This window comes from Callorhinus ursinus, unplaced genomic scaffold (genome assembly GCF_003265705.2).
Source record: "Callorhinus ursinus isolate GAN/ISIS: 27379988/994484 unplaced genomic scaffold, GSC_fseal_2.0 scaffold13, whole genome shotgun sequence".
Lineage (NCBI taxonomy): Eukaryota > Metazoa > Chordata > Mammalia > Carnivora > Otariidae > Callorhinus > Callorhinus ursinus.
In genome coordinates, this window is record NW_027397075.1 from 23,155,965 (window position 1) to 23,174,192 (window position 18,228).

General features: G+C 42.0%; 2 protein-coding genes across 2 annotated transcripts in view; one reads left to right on the forward strand and one right to left on the reverse strand.

Moving 5' to 3' along the window:
- The first annotated feature begins 454 nt into the window (after window positions 1-454).
- Window positions 455-18,228, forward strand: part of PLD5 (phospholipase D family member 5) — a 405,908-nt gene continuing 388,134 nt past the window's right edge. Inside the window, exon 1 of the mRNA XM_025878059.2 lies at window positions 455-643. Coding sequence (XP_025733844.1) covers window positions 455-643 — 189 coding nt within the window. The remainder of the gene's footprint in view (window positions 644-18,228) is intronic.
- Window positions 8,657-9,200, reverse strand: LOC112828852 (large ribosomal subunit protein uL11-like). Its single transcript, XM_073899407.1, has one exon. It carries the CDS (start codon window positions 9,198-9,200, stop codon window positions 8,703-8,705), a length of 498 nt encoding a protein of 165 aa, XP_073755508.1. The 3' UTR covers window positions 8,657-8,702.

Genomic DNA, 18,228 nt, shown 5'->3' on the forward strand with positions numbered 1-18,228 from the left:
TCACTGCACCAACCTGCGGGCTCGGGCTGGCTGCGGGCCGCGGCCCCTCCCACCCGCACCCCACCCGCGCCGCCGCCGCCGCCGCCACCGCCGCCCCGGGCCGGCCCAGTCCCAGCCGCTGCCGCAAGAAGCCGGCGTGCGGGGCGCCCGCTCGGACCGCAGCTGGCGGGGGCGTCGCGGTCATCGCGGCGCGCCCCGGGCACGCGGGCCTCCCCAGAGCCGGCTCTCCTCCCTCTTTGCCTCCCTCCCTGCGTCCCTCTCGCCCCCGCCCCTTTCTCCCACCTCCCCCACCCCCCTCACCTCGCCCTCCCTCCGCCCGCCGCGCTGCTCCCGCCCGGCCGCGCGCTCGGCTCCCCGCGCCCCCCGCACCCGCTCGCTCCTCCTCCAGCCCCGGCCCGGCCTCCCGCGCGCCCTCCAGCCCGCTGCGCGCCGGCCGTCGCCTGGTCATGTCAGGATGGAGATCCGGCAGCACGAGTGGCTCTCGGCCTCCCCCCACGAGGGCTTCGAGCAGATGAGGCTCAAAAGCCGCCCCAAGGAGCCCTCGCCGAGCCTGACTCGAGTGGGCGCGAACTTCTACAGCAGCGTCAAGCAGCAGGACTACAGCGCCAGCGTCTGGCTCCGGAGGAAAGACAAGCTGGAGCACGTAAGAGCCGCGCGCTCCCCGGGGCCTCGGCCCGGCACCTGCCCGGGAGGTGGCCGGAGCGCGCGCGGGGCGGCGGGGCCGGGCGCGGGGGACCCGGCAGGTGGCCCGACTCGGGGACGAGGGCGGCCCGCGTCCTCCCTCCCACCCGGGGCCTCTGTTCCTGCACTTTCTTTACGGGAAGGACCGGGCTGCGGGGAGGAGAGGGGAGGGGAGGTGCCTTTCCCGGCACTGCCTGGCCCCCCGCGCGCCTCGACCTCCCCCACGGGCTTCTCTCAGGGTTCATTGGCACCGCGTTCTTGGGGCGCCTCTGCGGGGTGAGCGAGAAGGGGAACTGCCACAGCGGGGCTCCGAGGATCGCGGCGTCGCACGGTGGTGGGCTCTAGAGGGTCTAGACGGTCTTTGGGGCTGTGTTACTTCGTCCAGAAACGACCCATTAGCGAATCCGCGAGGCTGCCGCCGCCGGCTACCGGGCCTGGGTCCGCGCACGAGCGGGGAGAGTTTTCTGCAGCCTGTCCTCTGGGATGGGCAGTTGGCGCTCCTCTACTTGAGCCCAACTAGGGAGGGCTGTGCGCGTTGCGAGGAGAGAGGCGAAAGAGCGAGCGGACCGGCCTGCTCCCCGGGAACCGTCACTCGGCGAGGGGGAGGCGGGGAGCCGGCGAGCCGGGACCTCGGCTCCCCAGAGTGCGCGCTTCGCGGGAAGCGTTCCAGGCACCGGAGCTGAGCCCTTGGGGCTCGCCATTCTGGAAGGGAGAAGTCCCTCTAAAGAGACGTTGAAGGGATCCACAGTTTCCACTCTGACCCGTCAAAATCTCCTTAAACCAGATGTTAAAATGAAACTAAGAGAATTATCTCAAGAGTGCAGTACAACTGGCTCGGGAGAGGATGCTATTTCTTCCCGCGGAGCTGCATAATCCAAATTGAGTCTGTTAATGGAATGTGGCGGTTTCCTTGTATTTGGGTCACATCTCCAATATGACAGAAAGATAAGGAGAACTTCGGTAACTCACACATCTCCTACGCCGCACCGACCCCACTCCCATCTGCCCCCGCCCCCCAAGCGCTTCTCCTCCTCCCCTGGGTTTTGCAGCAACAACAAGCTTCCCAGGAGGAAGCGTGCAAAGGAGTATTTCTCCCACAATCTGAAAGGAAGGTCTGTGACTTTTCTCTGAGGGCCCGATTAAGTCCCTTGAAAGCTCAACTTTAAAGCTTCGAGTTGGGGAACAGGCTGTCTTGGGTGTAGAGAACCATTTCCTAGTATCATAAGGATGTCTCAGATCCTTAAGACCATGGAAGTAACTGATTTTTAGGATGACAAGTTGTTTGAAAGGCAGCAGAATCCACTTAAAAATGCAAGCCCCAGAAATAGCATAGGGACTGGTGGTTATTAGTTTAAAGGGGGACAGAGAGCACCTTCATGGAATTTGGCTCTTGCTGTTGGAATCTGATGTTAGTACCAGGACGAGTGGTCCAGTCTTAGAGCAGTGAGAGAATAATCTCCGTTTCAATTTCCCTGAATGTGTGTTCATTTGCATCTTGTGCTTTTAGCTGCTATTGCCTTTCTTCTCTTAGTGGAAACCAGTAGTGTATCCTTTTCTAGGTCTCCTTGAGTCTTGGACACTGCACAGCTTTTTACTTCAGCAGGTCCTCACTATGTTTCCACTGAGTTTCAAGGCATACTAGGGTGGCCCATGGCAGCTTCACCTTTCTGGATGAGTGTAGGATGCTCAGCCTCTCCTGAGGAAAGGAAAATCTGCTTGTTTAAAAGCATGTGAGAACCTATGCTTTCTTTTTCACTCAGATGCTCCAAAAGACAGCATTGCATTGAAAAAAAAAAGTCACCTCATTTGTTATTTAAATCAACACAGCATTTTTGTTTGCTCTCTGAAATACATTCCATGAGACAGGTATGCTGTTTCTGATGGTTTCTCTATATCTGCTTTCACTTAGAAAGGGGGCTTTGCTTCCAGTGAAATTTTTTTGTGATTTTCTCTTGCTCCTTTGAAGCATCTATGTTTTAAGTGAAAAATAGTATTTATGAAAGTACAAGGAAAAAATTAAATGAGCATAAAAATATAAATTTTATTTGAATTCAAGCTGGGGGTATTTATAATAGATATCAGATGTTGGGGTACACTATGTTTCAGGTAGTTTGATGTGAATTTCTGTTTAGATATTTGAAATTTAAAAACCCATAACACATGTAACCTAGTGTATTTTTGCCACGCAAAGCATGAAAATGTGATGTCTATTATAGACAACATGCTGAACATATGTGGCACCACAGAAATTAGGATGAGTGATGAGTGTCATATGAAATTCAAAGCTAATATAGGGTATATAGGGTAGTTTAAAAAAATCCCTTTGATCCGTCTAATCAAATGGATGACCACCATTTTTTATTAGGTTAAAAAATGAAGGAATAACTGTGCTGGAGATCATATGCATGAAAACAGCCTATGTTCTTTTGCTGATTTTTTTAAAAAGCCAATCTAGTATTAAGGGCATAAATAAGTTATGGCTTCAGATGACACACATACTCAGTCATCGCAATAACGGAATTCCCTGGAATGAAATGTGGCAGTGTGTGGACTCTGTCCAGACTTTGGAGGCATTGCTCAATCTGAAAGCCAATAACACGATGTAAAGTGACAGTGAAGGAATATACTTCCACCCACTTAGCTAAAAGTGGGGATAATTTATCTCTCCTTCTCTGGTTTAAAGGCTACAGGACTGATCCCTGGGCCGCACAAGTGAAAAGTGACATGAATTGGTCAAGGATAGGAATACTTACAGCCCATCTTTGAATCTGTTTCCTGTTATTTGTTGGTCAGTACTTAAGATGAATGCCCATCAAGAAATAAATGCATGTGAGGGAATTCTTGCATTCTTAAGTCATGATGAGAAGCTACAAAGGTTTGTACCATGAATTTGGCACTTTGAACTCCACTTGGATATTTCAGGAAAAAGTAAAATTGCTGGCCATATATAGACCGTCTTCTTATTAGCTACGAGTAGTGCTCTTGGTTCTTAGAATCTTTTCCTTCTTATTCTGCCTCATCACGCCCATGGCTTTGGAAGGTAAACAGTGGAAGTCTTGGTTTGGAAGGTTTGGTAAACAGTGGAAGTCTTACGTTCTGTAGGATCCTCTGTTACTTAAGGTGTAACGTAAAAGTGAAGGATTATGGTCTAGCAAAGCAAGAGGAGCAGGGGGCCATTCCTTTAACCCCCGACCCAGCCCTGTTCTGTGAGCCCTACCTGGGGCTGGGTCACCATGTAATATGATTTGACTATTATCTCACAGGATGCAGGTACAAAGTTGGAGAGTTGCAGAGGCTACTCTGCTCAGTTGCCTGGTTTTAGGCCAGTTGTGTGTGTAGAAGTTTCCTGATGCCACTTACGGAGCTAGGGATGCCTTATTTTCCCTCCTGCTTACTCAATTAGCTCTTGTCAAAGTGTGGTTAAGAGTGGGGCTCTGGTTAGACAGACTGTCTCTTATTAATTCTGTAATCTCAGGCAAAGGACTCAGAGTCACAGGATGTACCTTCACATTCCTCCTTAAAGGAATCACAGGCTTGCTGGGATGATCCAGGGAGACAGTCTGTGGGTCTTTTGCAGTGATGCACAGTCCCATAACGTTGGGGGCTCCACACTGCAAAAGAGTATTTTACCTCACACGTCTCATATCTGTGCGGGGTGGCAGGTTCTCAGTCCGTTCAGACTGCTGTAACAGAATACCGGAGATTGAGTGGCTTATAAACACCGCACATGGTTTTCTCAGTTGTAGAGATGAGGAAGTCCAAGATCAAAGCATGTGCAGATGCAGGGGGGCTAGTGAGGGGTGCTTCCTGTTTCTTAGAAGGCTATCTTTTTGCTGTTCCCCTCAGGGTAGAAAGGGGGAGGGAGCTCTCTGGAGACTCTTTAATAAGGCTAGTGTCCTGTTCATGAGGATGCCAGCTTCATGACCTAATCACCTCCTAGAGACCCCACATGCAAACGCCAGCCCGCTGGGGATGAGGTTTCAATGTATGACTTTTGTTTTAAACACAAACATGCAGTCTACAGCAGCAGAGGAATTTTCTCTTGTGAGTTGCCTGGCCTACTGGAAGCTCCATCCTGGTGCGTGTTGTCAAGGGCAGCTAAAGGGAAGATGGTAAATCATGTCAAGTCTTTCAGTGTTTCCATCCAGAAGGGAAACATCCATTTGACTGCTGTTTATTGGCCAAAGACAGTTTCAAGGCCAAGGCTTGCTTTGGAGGAGATGAGGAAGAGGGATCTGACCAAGACCCAGAAGAAAGGGGAAGATGACACCCATGACCAGCTTCTTAGGGTGACCACAACACATAAAGCACCTAGCACCCTATGTGGCTTTATTACGGGTTCAACGCGCAGTACCTAGAGGTGTGGTTGCTTCTTAGGTGTTAGCTAGCTCTCTGGCTGAGTCCTTACACTCCACCCAGAGAGCTTCCAGGTGTCACATTTGAGATCAGCCTACCTGCATTATAGGCCTGGACCCAGAGTATGTAGGTCCTTCGGCCAGCAGCCAGCTCACTATCCCGGGCCTGTCAGGCTGCCTCTGCCTGGCTTCTAGTCTGTTCTCTGGGACCCTGATTGTGCCCTGCCTGGCCATTCTGAGCCTGATGCTTCTTCTTCCCACTCTCTGCAGGCTCTCCTAGCCAAGAACAGCTCCTTGCCCCGTCCCCAACCCCTGCTTTCCCTTCCCAGCTCTGTGCTGGTGGAATTAAGTGGAGCAGTATTTCGTTTATTTGCATGATAGCTCAGAAAGCCTATTTAAAATGGAAAGAGAGAGCAGAGGAGAGAATTTGTAAAGAATAAAAGGTAGAATCCTTAATGTTCACACTTGTAGTGAGCCTTAGTATCTTACTTGATTTAGGTGAGTGCATCCCTTAAAAAAATTGTCTCCTTTAAGCGTGAATATGCACCTGCTTAAATGCAGTTTATGTTACCGGTGAATAGTAAATAAACGACCAGTGCCCACTTGCCTCCTGGAATAAATTATTCACATGAGGAGCAAATAATAAATGGATTGGAGCAGACTTGGTCACTGTGGTCTAGGCTTATATTATGTAATGCCATTTGTGTCCCACAGAACGAATTTGTGAAAGTCTTACACCGCACAGAGCAGATCAGTAAAGTTCCAAAGACAGTTCAACCTAAGGGAATGAATCTTTAGAGTGTTCCATGAAAAATCAAATGAACAAACAAGCAGAAAATATGCTTTTCTATCTTTATGTATTATTGTTCAATTTATGTGTTAAAGGATAATTTTAGTCGGGCAAATGTTTAAGAACATTCACCAGGATTATTTCCTGTGATTTTAGATCAAGCAGACAAAGCCTAGCCTGAGGCAGGGTTCTGTCACCGGTCAAGGAATAGAAATTTAGATGTCTCTGGAGTGTGTTCTAATGGACCTCATGTTGTGTCCATTATCCAGGTAGCAAATATTAATTCCACTAATGGACTTCTCTCACTGTGGGTTGATATTTCAGTTTATTTTGAAGAAGCTTTGATTCTTTGAACTCTGTTGCGTGTGGCTTATTGACTTATTTTGAGGTAATCATCGGCTATGACATATCATATGTAATATATTCAACTTAAGAAGCTCAAGACGATTGGACCTAAGATTTCTGTTTGCTTCCTTCTTCCATATAATAGCCATATTACCAATTTCTGGCCAATTTCTCTAGAAGTTTTTACCTCTCTTTGTAGACTTCTGTGTCTGTCTTGGGTTTAAATCTGGGTAACAGATTTCAGTTCTTCTATTTTAGCTCCCAAGATCAAGAAATGTGATGGAGCTTTTGTTATGTTTTTATACTGAATTGACTGATAAAGAGGGCACCATCAGGCAGAGGTAGGCTCGTTGCTAAGCTATCCGCCCAGGAATGTTGTTTCGAGAGCGTATACTGGGGACACATAAAGTTACTGAATTGTCTAAGATTCACACCCACATAGATTGTGTTGCAAGAGTTAAGAATACATCAATGAATGTTCAGGAACAGTTGAAATGACAAAATGTGATTTTTAAGAGAGAGTTTTTTTTTAAAAAACAAAAAAATGCATTTTTATTTTTCTCACAAACAGAAACATGAGCCCAATTTCTAAATTCCCAGATCAAGCCCTTAAGCAGAGCCTATGGGGAAAAAAAAGTGAAGAACATGGCCCCTTTCCTAGGTAGAATTAATCACATCAGAAAATCTCACTGCTGTCTAACATATGAAGTGGGCCCAAGTTGAACTGCCTGATATGGTATCATGGGACTGGATGTCCCAGCCGCCGGGTGATACATAGGGTTCCTTATTCCCTAAAGCAGACAGTGAGCCTCATGACTATACCCTTTCTCTGACTTGAACTATGAGTGCACTCTTGCCCTTAAGTTCTTAGGTCTGATCCAGCAATCCCAGAAGGAGTTACCTGGAGATGGTGGGACTCGGCAACAGATATTTATTGTGGGTGCCTTTTTTAAAAGGTTTTATTTATTTATTTATTTATTTATTTGTGAGAGGGGCGCAGGAGCAGGGGAGGGACAAAGGAAGAGAGAAAGAGAATCTTAAGCAGACTCTGGGTGCAGCACGGAGCCCAGCGTGGGACTTTTTCTCATGACCCTGAGATCATGACCCGACCTGAGCTTGCTTAATCGACTACGCCACCGAGGCGCACCTTGCAGGTGCCTTTTATGTGAAAGACACTTCGTTAGGAGATTATGAGGACTTTCATGTAACAAGCATTTACATGACATATACTGTGTTCCAAATGGTGGAGAATATACAAAGACTAGAGCAGAGTCCCTCCCTCAAGATGTTTATGGCTTTATAAATACAGTTAAAATATGATTACAGTGTTAGGAATAATGCAGGAAAATGCAAAGTAGCACAAGAACACTGCCATTGAAGGACTTGTTTAGGTAAGGATAAAATACAGTTAAAAATAAGTAATGTCGTGTAATAATGATGTATTATAACAAACTTGAATTTATTTCAGTAATGCAAAGTTGCTATAAAATTTAAAAATCAAATGATGTAATTTATCACATTACCAGAATGATAGAGTAAAGCCAAATGATTATCTCAACGATGAAGAAAAAGCATTTGATAAACTTCTATACCCAAGCGTGATAAAATCTCAACAAAGTGGAAATAAAAGGAAACTTTATTATTCTGATACAGGCTTAAATCACAGTTAATGGTGAAATATTGAAAAATTATTTGCACAGATTGTGAGTGTGATGGAGATGTCCGCATATCGGCATTGTACAGGGGGTCATAGCCAATGCAAGAAAGCAAGGAAAAGAAATAAGGATTGAAAAGGAAGTGATAAAATTGTCATTATTAGCAGATGACATGAGTGTGTATGTTTGAAAATCCAAAAAAGCTACTAATGAATTAATAATGTCCCTGGATTTAGCACAGCCACTGCCTACGAGGTCAATATGCAAAATCAAATTAGAAAAAATTATTCCAACATAAAACTAAAAGTCTTTACCATTTACATTAATATACAAATACCAGATACTTAAAGAAACAGGTAAGACCTCTTTTTAATTCTCCACAGATTGAGCCAGAGCACAGATACAATTCCAAATAAATCCCAACAAGTTTGTGTGTGTGCATATGTGTTGAAAATGATTCTAAAAATTATATGGAAATACAAATGGCCAAGAATAGCCCACATAATCTTGATGAAGAAGAACAAAGTTAGAAGACTGCTTCCATATATCAAAACTTATTATATTACATCAAAAACTAATGATGTAATGTATGGTGATTAACATAAACAATAAAAATTTAAAGAAAAAACTTATTATAAACTAGATTAATTAAAGCAGTGTGGTATTGGTGCAGGGATAAACAAGTAGATCAATTGACAGAATAGAGAATGTGGCAGCAGACCTGTGTATATATCTTATTATTGACAGGTACTTGATTTATGACAAAAGTGGCAGGCACAGAAGGGCATTTGGAGAAAGATGGCTTCTTATTTTTTTTATTTTTATTTTTTTTTTTGGTTGTCAAATGATCCTTTATTGAAACATTTTCCTTTGTAGTTAACTAGCTGGGCATTCCACCGCACCACTGTTGATGTCATCTATGATGTCATGAGGGTGGTGGCCATCTACATTGCAGCCCACAGACTGGGCAGTCCCCAGGATTTCTTTAATGGTTCCAGAGAGTTCTCTGGCTAAAGATCGGTGTCGCATCTGTCGGGCAATATTGACAATCTCATCAAAAGTGATATTTCCACTGTGCTTAATGTTTTTCTGCTTCTTTCTGTCTCTTGGTAGTTCCTTGAGGGCTTTGATAATCAGGGCAGAGGCAGAAGGTACCACTTCAATCTGGGCCTGTCTGTTCTGAATGGTCAGTTTCACTGTAATCCTTAGACCCTTCCAATCACCAGTTGCCTTGGTGATGTCATCACCAACCTTTTTTGGAGACAGACCCAGCGGGCCAATCTTTGGGGCCAGGGCAGACGTGGCACCGACTTCGCCACTGGTGCACCTCAGGTACACGACTTTGATCTTGTTGGGGTCGAACTTAGGCAGCATGGCGGAGGTGGCTGGTGTCGGATGAACCCAGATTCGGGACGACCGAAGAAAGTTGCACCTTTGCCTCCCCGAGCCGAAAGCCAAAAAAAGCAAAGGTGGCTTTTTAAAAAATGGTTCTGGGTCAGTTGTACATCAGAATTAAAAATGGATCTTGATTTCTCTTTTATGCCATACACAAAAATCAGTTTAATGTAGGTTATAGATCTAAATTAGAAACTGAAACAATGGGGCTTCTAGAAAATAATATAATAAAAAAATCTTCATCAACTTGGACTAGAGAAAAATATTCTTAAGCAATTTTAATAGTCCCAATCTATTGTTATTAATAAACTGGACTATAGTAAAATTAAGTAATTTTGACAGTAAAAGACTCCATTAAGAGAATGAAAAGGCAAATCACAAAACAAGATATATTTCCAACACACACTCTGACAAAGAGTTTGTATCCAGAATATATAAAAAGCATCTACAAATCAATAGCAACAGACAGCCCCCCAAAAGTGAGCAAGACATTTAAACAAGAACTTCACAAGAATATAGCCAAGCCATCAAATGTATGATAAGGATCTTGATGTCATCAGTCCTCAAGAAAGTAAACAGTTAAAATCATACATTATTATACAACCACAAGAATGGTTGAAATTAAAATGATTGATAATAACAAGTGTTGATTAAAATGAGGAACATCTGTAACTCTTATAACTTCCGCTAAGAGTGTATACCTGTATATGCAATAATGTGGATGACTCTTTCAGACACAGTAACAAGTGAAGGAAGACGGAGACTGATTCTGTTTATGTGAAAAAAACAGGCAAAGCTAAATGACAAATATAGTGATTACCTTTGCAGGTAAGATAGGAACCAGGGAGGCTCCTGGGATGCCAATATTGTTCTGTCTCTTTTATTAGGATATGGTTACAAAGTAACATTTATTGAACTCTGCACTGGGGACACCTGGGTGGCTCACTTGGTTAAGCGTCTGCCTTTGGCTCAGGTCATGATCCCGGGTCCTGGGATCGAGTCCCGCATTGGGCTCCTTGCTCAGAGGGGAATCTGCTTCTCCCTCTCCCTCTGCCTCTCCCTCTGCTTGTGCTCTGTCTCTCTCTCTCTGACAAATAAATAAATAAAATCTTTTAAAAAAAGAACTATTCACTGAAGATTTACACATCTTATGTATATCATTATTTCCATGATAGTTTATTTTTTAAAAAAGTAAAATGTATATAGTGCCCTTCCCCTTGTTTCCTGCTTATGTCTGGCTATTTGTCCTCAGAATGTGCTTCTCCTATTCTATTCTCTCTAGTCCATGGACCTTGGTCTGTGATGTCCTCTGTCACTGTTGTGTTCACGTGGCTGACTCGTACTTATCAGCTCCCTGGAATTGGCTTCCTGGGTCCTGAAGGGGTTGGGCTTCATTCTGCAAGCAAAGGGAAGATGTTTGAATTCAGCAAGTCCACATTTCAGAAAATCTGCCATGTTGAGGAATGAGAGCCTGCAATTGGGGAAACCAGTGTTAGTCTCTCTTAGTGGTAGAGTTGGGAAATAACAAAAGAATGTGGTAGAAGTAGAAAAATTGAGGAGGGACAGATGCAAAAAATGTTGTGAAATAAGAGTTCACGGGACTTGGTGCTTGGTTGAATGTGAAGGGCCTGAGCAAGCTCATCCATTCAGCAAACCTTTATTGAATACCAGGGATGTCCCTGTAATTGTGATTGGCACAGTGGGTACAAGGATGAGCAAGGAAAATTCCAAAAACTCCTTGAGAGTTGGAATTCTGCCCTGTTCATCATTGTATCTTGGCCCAATTTATTATCTTGATCCATGTTATCAATATTATTATGATCATGATTCACAGACATTACAGTTTTGCTCTCTGCAAGGAACTGAGCCCCAGGCTTGGGAAGGTTTAAGTGCATATGATTGGACCTTTGACCTCAGATTGCTTATGGTTTAGTCCTTCAGAACTCAATTTAGGGGCTTCTGGTTGGCTCAGTTGGTTAAGCATCCAACTCTTGGTTTTGGCTCGGATCATGATCTCATGGGTTGTGGGATCAAGCTCTGCATGGGGCCCTGCACTCAGCTCAGAGTCTGCTTGAAGATTCTCTCCTTCTGCCCCTTCCTGCTCCTCTCTCAAATAAATAAATAAATCTTAAAAAAAAAAAAAGAACTCAACTTAAATGTGGTCATCTCTAAACCTAAGTCTTCGTTAGGTGTCCCTCCTGGGTGCAGGCATTGTGGGTAGGTGTCTGTTTTATAGCACTGAACACACTTTAAAAAAAAAAATTACGTATTGTCTATTATTTGCCCTCAATGGAAAGTTTGAGGACAGTATCAGTGTCTTATTCATGACAGTGCACCCTTAATGCCTAACCCAGTGCTTAATGGACATCCAGTATTTATTGACTTGACTACTGAAAGAGTGGAATGAATGAATGAATGAATGAATGAATGAATATGTGCTTAAGGAGGCAGGATCTACACAGGTAAGTGAAGGAATGTGGTGGCATATGCTACTTGCCAGATAAATGCAACAGACGTGAAATGCAACGAGAAGTCAATGAAAACTACTGACCAGGTGTCAGACAGAGAAGCTAATAGACAAGGCTCCCTCTACCCCATCCACAGGTTGAGGCTCCACTGACGTTTTTCTAAGACTGGAAAATAGCGGTTTCCTGGTCACTTTACTGACCTCTTCCAATGTGTAATGCTGTTGTTTACAGTGAATTTTGTTCTGGTTTTCATTTCTATATATCTTAGTTTTAATGAGTCAAGAGGAGAACATTAACTTTTAAATTTTCCTCAAGTACTTTGGTCTGACTTGTTGCCTCACCGAAATCTCTGGTTCATTATTTAGCCTTCGCCCTGCTCTGGCTGAGTGCACTTGATCAGAGACTCTAGGACACTCGGCAGAAGGGAATGTGTCAAAACTGCCAAAACCCTCTTAAACACCTGCCAGTCTTGATCATTAAGAATCTCCACTGTAACTTCCTGACTTGTCTGTTTCCAAACTTTTTTCATTTTCTGTGATCTTCCTGCTTTAATCCATGATACATGTGCATGTTGCTTCAAGCTTGTCCTATACGATTTCTAATATATCTTTTTTTTAAATAAACTTATTTTGGAATAACTCTGGATTTGTGGAAGAGTTACAAAGATAGTAAAGGCATTTCCTGTACATCTCTCACCCAATTTCAGGTTTCCCTTAATGTTGAATTTCAAACTCCAGACTTCAATAGAATTATACGTTTTTAAATTGTCCTTTTTGTGTTCCAGGATCCAATCCAAGATAACATATTGCATTTACTTGTCATGTGTCCTTAGCCCCTGGTCTGTGACAGCATCTTAGGCTTTCCTCATTTTTCATGACCTTGACAGTTTTTTTTTTTAAGCTCTACTGAGGTATAATTGAGAATTAAATTGTAAGATATTTAAAGTGAACATTATGATAATTTGATATACATACATTGTGAAAGGATTTCCACCATCAAGTTAATGAAGACATCCAGTGCCTCACATATTTATCTTTCTCTGTGTGTGTGAGAACATTTAAGTTCTAACTTGGCAAATTTTAATTATGTAACAGTGTTATCAGCTATAGTCACCATGTTATACAAAAGATCCTCAGACCTTATTCTTCTTATTGATGAAAGTTTGTACCCTTTTACCAACCTCTCCCTGTTTGCCCCCCACCCCCAAACCTGGCAGGTAATCATGTTTCTGCTCCCTGTTACCATGAGTTGGACCTTTTTTTTTTTTTTTAGATTTCACATATAAAGTATCTGTCATTCTCTGTCTGGCTTTTTTACTTAGCATAATGCCTTCTAGGTCCATCCATGTGGTTACAAATGGCAGGATTTCCTTTTTCTCATCACATCTTTATTCATCCATTGATAGAAACTTAGGTCATTTCGACATCTTGGCTCTTGCAAATAATCGTGCAGTGAACACGGAAAGGCAGATATCTCTTTGATATCCTGTTTTCATTTTCTCTGGATATATATATCCAGAAGTGGGATTGCTGGGTCATATGGTGGTTCTATTTTTAATTTTTTGAAGAATCTCAGTACTGTTTTCCACAGTGGCTACACTGATTTATATTCCTACCACCGGTGCACAAATGTTCCATTTTATCTACATCCTTGCCAACACATGTTATCTCTTGTCTTTTTGACGATAGCCATTCTTACAGATGTGAGGTGATATCTCAGTTGTGGTTTTGATTTACATTTCCCTGATGATTAGTACTGTTGAGCAACTTTTCATGTATCTGTTGGCCATTTAGTTGGATTTTTTTTTTCTTGCTGTTGAGTTGTATGAGTTCTTTATATATTTTGGGTATTAACCCCTTATCAGATATGTGATTTGCAAATATTTTCTCCCATATGGTAGGTTGCCTTTTTATTGTTGGTGGTTTCCTTTGCTGTACAGAAGCTTTTTATTTTGATGTTGTCTACTTGTTTATTATTGTTTTTGTTGCATTTGCTTTTGGTGTCAAATCCAAGAAGACATTGCCAAGACTGATGTCAAGGGCTTATTCTCTATGTATTCTTCTAAGAGCTTGGTTTCAGGTCTTAAATTCAAACCTTTACCCATGTTGAGTTGATTTTGGTTGTATGGTGTGAGATAGAGATTCAGTCTAATTCTTTTGCCCATGGCTCTTCAGTTCTCACAACACTGTTTATTTTAAGGACTGTCCTTTCCCTGCTGTATATTCTTGACTCCTTTGTTGTATTTTTATATGGGTTTAACTTTTAGGCTCTCTCTTTTGTTCCACCAATCTCTGTGTCTGTTCTTATGCCAATAGTATATTGTTTTGATTATGCAATCTTTGTGATTTAGTTTGAAATCAGGAAGCATGATACCTCCAACTTTTTTCTTCTTTTTTAAGATTGCTTTGGCTATTCAGGGTCTTTTGTGGTTTCATACAAATTTTAGGATTACTTTTTCTATTTCTGTGAAAAATGCCATTGGAATTTTGATAGTGATTGTATCAAATCTGTAGATTGCTTTGGGTAATATGGGCATTGTAACAATATTATTCTTTCAGTCCATGAGCCTGGAGTGTCTTTCCATTTATTTATGTCTTCTGCAGTTTCTTTCATCAATGTCTTGTAGTGTTTGGTATACAAATGTTTCATTTCCTTGGTTAAGTTTCTTCCTGGGCATTTTGTTCTTTTTCATGCAATTGCAAATGGGATTTTTTTTCTTAAGTTATCTTTATGATAGCTTGTTTTTAGTTTATAGAAATGGAACTGATTTTTGTATATTGACTTTGTATCCTGATAATTTACTAAATTTGCGGATTAGATCTAGCAGTTTTTTGGTGAAATCTTTGGGGTTTTCCCTATATAATACCATGTCATCTGCAAAGAGAGACTGTTTTATTTCTTCCTTTTTGATTAGAATGCCTTTCATTCATTTTTCTTCCCTAACTGCTCTTGTTAGGACTTCCAGGACTGTGTTGAATAAAAGTGGTAAGAGTGGGCATCTTTATCTTCTTTCTTCCTGCCCTTAGAGGGAGAACTTTCAGCTTTCACATTGAGTATGATGTTACTGTGCTCTTGTCATTTATAGCTTTTATTATGTTGAGAATCATTCTCCCTACACCCAGTGTGTTCAGAGTTTTTATCATGAATGGATTTTGAATTTTGCCAGTTGACCTTTCTCCATCTATTGAGATGATTATATGATTTTTTTAAGAAAGATTTTATTTATTCATTTGAGAAAAAGAGAGAGAGCACGAGCCAGAGGGGGAGGGGAAGAGTGAGAGAAGAAGCAGACTCCCCACAGAGCAGGGAGCCCAACGTGGTGCTTAATCCCAGGACCCTGGGATCATGACCTGAGCCGAAGGCAGATGCTTAACCATCTGAGCCGCCCAGGCGCTCCTGATCATATGATATTTTTATCTTTCATTTTGTTAATGTGGTGTATCATATTGCTTGTGGATGTTGATTCATCCTTGCATCCCTGGAATAAATCCCATTTGATCATGATGTTTGGTCCTGTTAATGTATTCTGAATTCAGTTTGCTAATGATTTGTTGAGGATTTTTGCATCTGTGTTCATCTGAGATATTAGTATGTAATTTTCTTTTCTTGTAGTGTCCTTGTCTGATTTTGGTGTTAGGGTAATGCTGGCCTCATATACTGAGTTTTGAAATGTCTTCTCTTCTGTTTTTTGGGAGAGTTTTGGAAGGATCAATATTGATTCTTCTTTAAATGTTTGGTAGAATTCATCAGTGAAGCCATCGGGTCCCGGACTCTTATTTGTCAGGAGAATTTTCATTACTGATTCAATCTCCTTACTGGTAATCAATCTGTTCAGGTTTTCTGTTTTTTCACAAGTCAGTCTCGGTAGGTTGTATATTTTTAGGAATTTATCCATCTTTAGTAGTTGGTCCAGTTTGTTGGTACAGGTTTCACCTGCTATTGAAAAATTCTTGTTACTCCATTTCACTTTGATAAATGGCCTACATTGGTACTTGTTTTCACTAACTGGAAGGAATTCGAACAGGAGTTTTGCTCTTAGGAAAAAAGACAAAGTGAACGCATTCAGCATTCAATTTGCATTGAGCCTTTGTAGAGGCAGTGCGCACCCCAAACGGTGAAAGTGGCGCCACCTAGCTCCTTCCCCAAGAACTGCATTCAGCCTCCCCCATTAAGCCGCCATAGCTTTGAACTGTGTCTGCCAGCATCTCTGATTTATCTTGATTTACTTTGTGCATCCATTAGCAAGATGGTATCAGAAAAGTCTAAGAGGTTAATTTTTGGGTCTGGGGATACTCACAGATTTTTTTCATGTAAATTAATGGCAATTGCTTCTTTATGCCATTTAGATTTGTGAAAGATTTCATAGGAACACTCAGGTATCAGGCGAAACGTGTATAGTTGTTCATACTGGTCTCTTTTGATTCTTTGTAATTACATGTATCAATTGTAACGTCTCTTTCGCTTCTAATTTTATTTATTTGAGTCCTTTTCCTCTTTTTCTTGTCTATCTAAAGTGTGGCTAAAGGTTTATGTATTTTGTTTATCTTTTGAAAAAACCAGCTCTTAGTTTTCTTGATCATTTGGATTGTCTCAGTTTCTTTCATTTATTTCTGCCCTGATCTTTGGTATTTCCTTTGGTTTAGTTTGTTCTTCTTTTTCTAGTTCCTTTAGTGTAAAGTTAGGTTTCTTTATTTGAACTCTTTCTCGTTTCCTAATGTAGTTGTTTATGTCTATGAACTTCCCTCCTAGAACTGTTGTTGCTGCATCCCGTAAGCTTTGTTATGCTGGATTTCCATTTTCATTTGTCTACAGTTATTTTATTTCTCTTTTGATTTCTTTTTTTGACCTATTGATTGTTTGGTAGCATGTTGTTTTAACCCAACATATTTGTGAATTTTCCAGTTTTCTTCTTGTAATTGGTTTTTAGTTTTATACCATTGCGGTTGGAGAAGGTGCTTTTGGATTTCAGTTTCCTTGAATGCGGTAAGACTGTTTTTAGTGGCCTAACATATGATCTGTCCAGAGAGTGTTCCGCGTGCACTTCGGAAGAATGTGTCTTCTGCTGATGTTAGAAGGAATTGTTCAGGGAGACATAGACTGCCTGGAGCTAGATAGAGGAAGAATACGAAGGTGGTACACACCAGCCTTCCATGTGTGCAGAGAGGATTGCAATAAGCCACTAGATGTATGATGAATTAGGTGCCTGACCCTCAGGCTGTACTTTTAAAATATGCAAATTGGTCTCTTTTGGGAAAGATTGGGAAAGAGGTATGCTCTGAAACTGATTATGGGTTTGGGGAAAGAGTATCACAGAGGTGAAGTTTTCATCACATGAAGGTGAACATGTCCACATTACTTGCTGTTAATCCTGATCACTTGGCTCAAGGAGAGTTTGCCAGGTTTATTCACTGTAAAGTTATTGTTTTTCCTTTCCACACATAAATTTGTAAGTTGGGCATTAAGTCCAAAATCCCCGCACTCAACACCTCCTGGACTGGGGAGTAGCCAGATTTATTATGTGGCATTTTTCAGTTAGGAACATGTAACCCTTCACTTCCCAGATTTATTGTTCAGTCACTTATTTGTATTGGTAGATCTCTTGGATATTTATTTTACACTGTTCGATATTTATTTTACACTGTTGGCATAATCCCATTCTATGTTATTTATTTTGTTCCTTAAATTATTCCCATTTTGGGTGCTGGGAGCTCTTTCAGGCTTCTCCTGTATCCCTTGGAAATGCCCTCATCCTTGGATCTTTTGAGCACTTCCTTACCCTGTGATGGTACAGAGGGCTCCAGGCTTGTCTGGTTTTATTTATTTATATTTTTGCCTCTTCCTAATATATTCTTCAAGGTGTTTTTTCATACATGTAGTTAAAAAGGAGATGTTTCATTTGCACGCTCAGAGGGTCCAATAAGAGAAAGTAGTTTCATTTATCCAGTGAAAGTTCAGTACGTATATTTTGATAAAGGGGAACATCTTCATTTGGACTTTTATAAAACTCCTGACATGCTTTAAATGATAACTTCAGCCCATAAACTCTCATTCAGGTGATGGAAAGAAGTCTACCAAGGATGACAGGGTGTGCTGAGGGGTACAGTGATTGTAGGTCTTACCCAGATACAGTGTGTGTGTGTGTGTGGACAAGTGTGTGTGCACACACGCATGCACCTCCTTGTGCCTATAGCTACTCTCATATTTTACCTTTTTCCAGTGTTGGTGGTCTGTTTTCGGAGAATCTGGTCTGGGCGTGAATAACTCCTTTCATGTTCCCTGGTTCCCCATTTGGCATTATTTCAACCCCTTTTTTCATGTTAAGAATACCTGGCCCGTGTGTGGAAAAGGGAAGTCTTCCATTGTCAGACGTCATGCTTTTCTCTTTTCAGAGCCAAGACTGGCCTCTGAGATTTCAAATCCCCTTGGAAAGCTCAGTTGGAAATTCTTCAGCCCCGGCTCACTTATCCCAAGAAAACATTGTCACGCAGAACCAAGAGAAGATGGGGAAAAAGAGAAGGACATGGTAGGACAGGTATTGA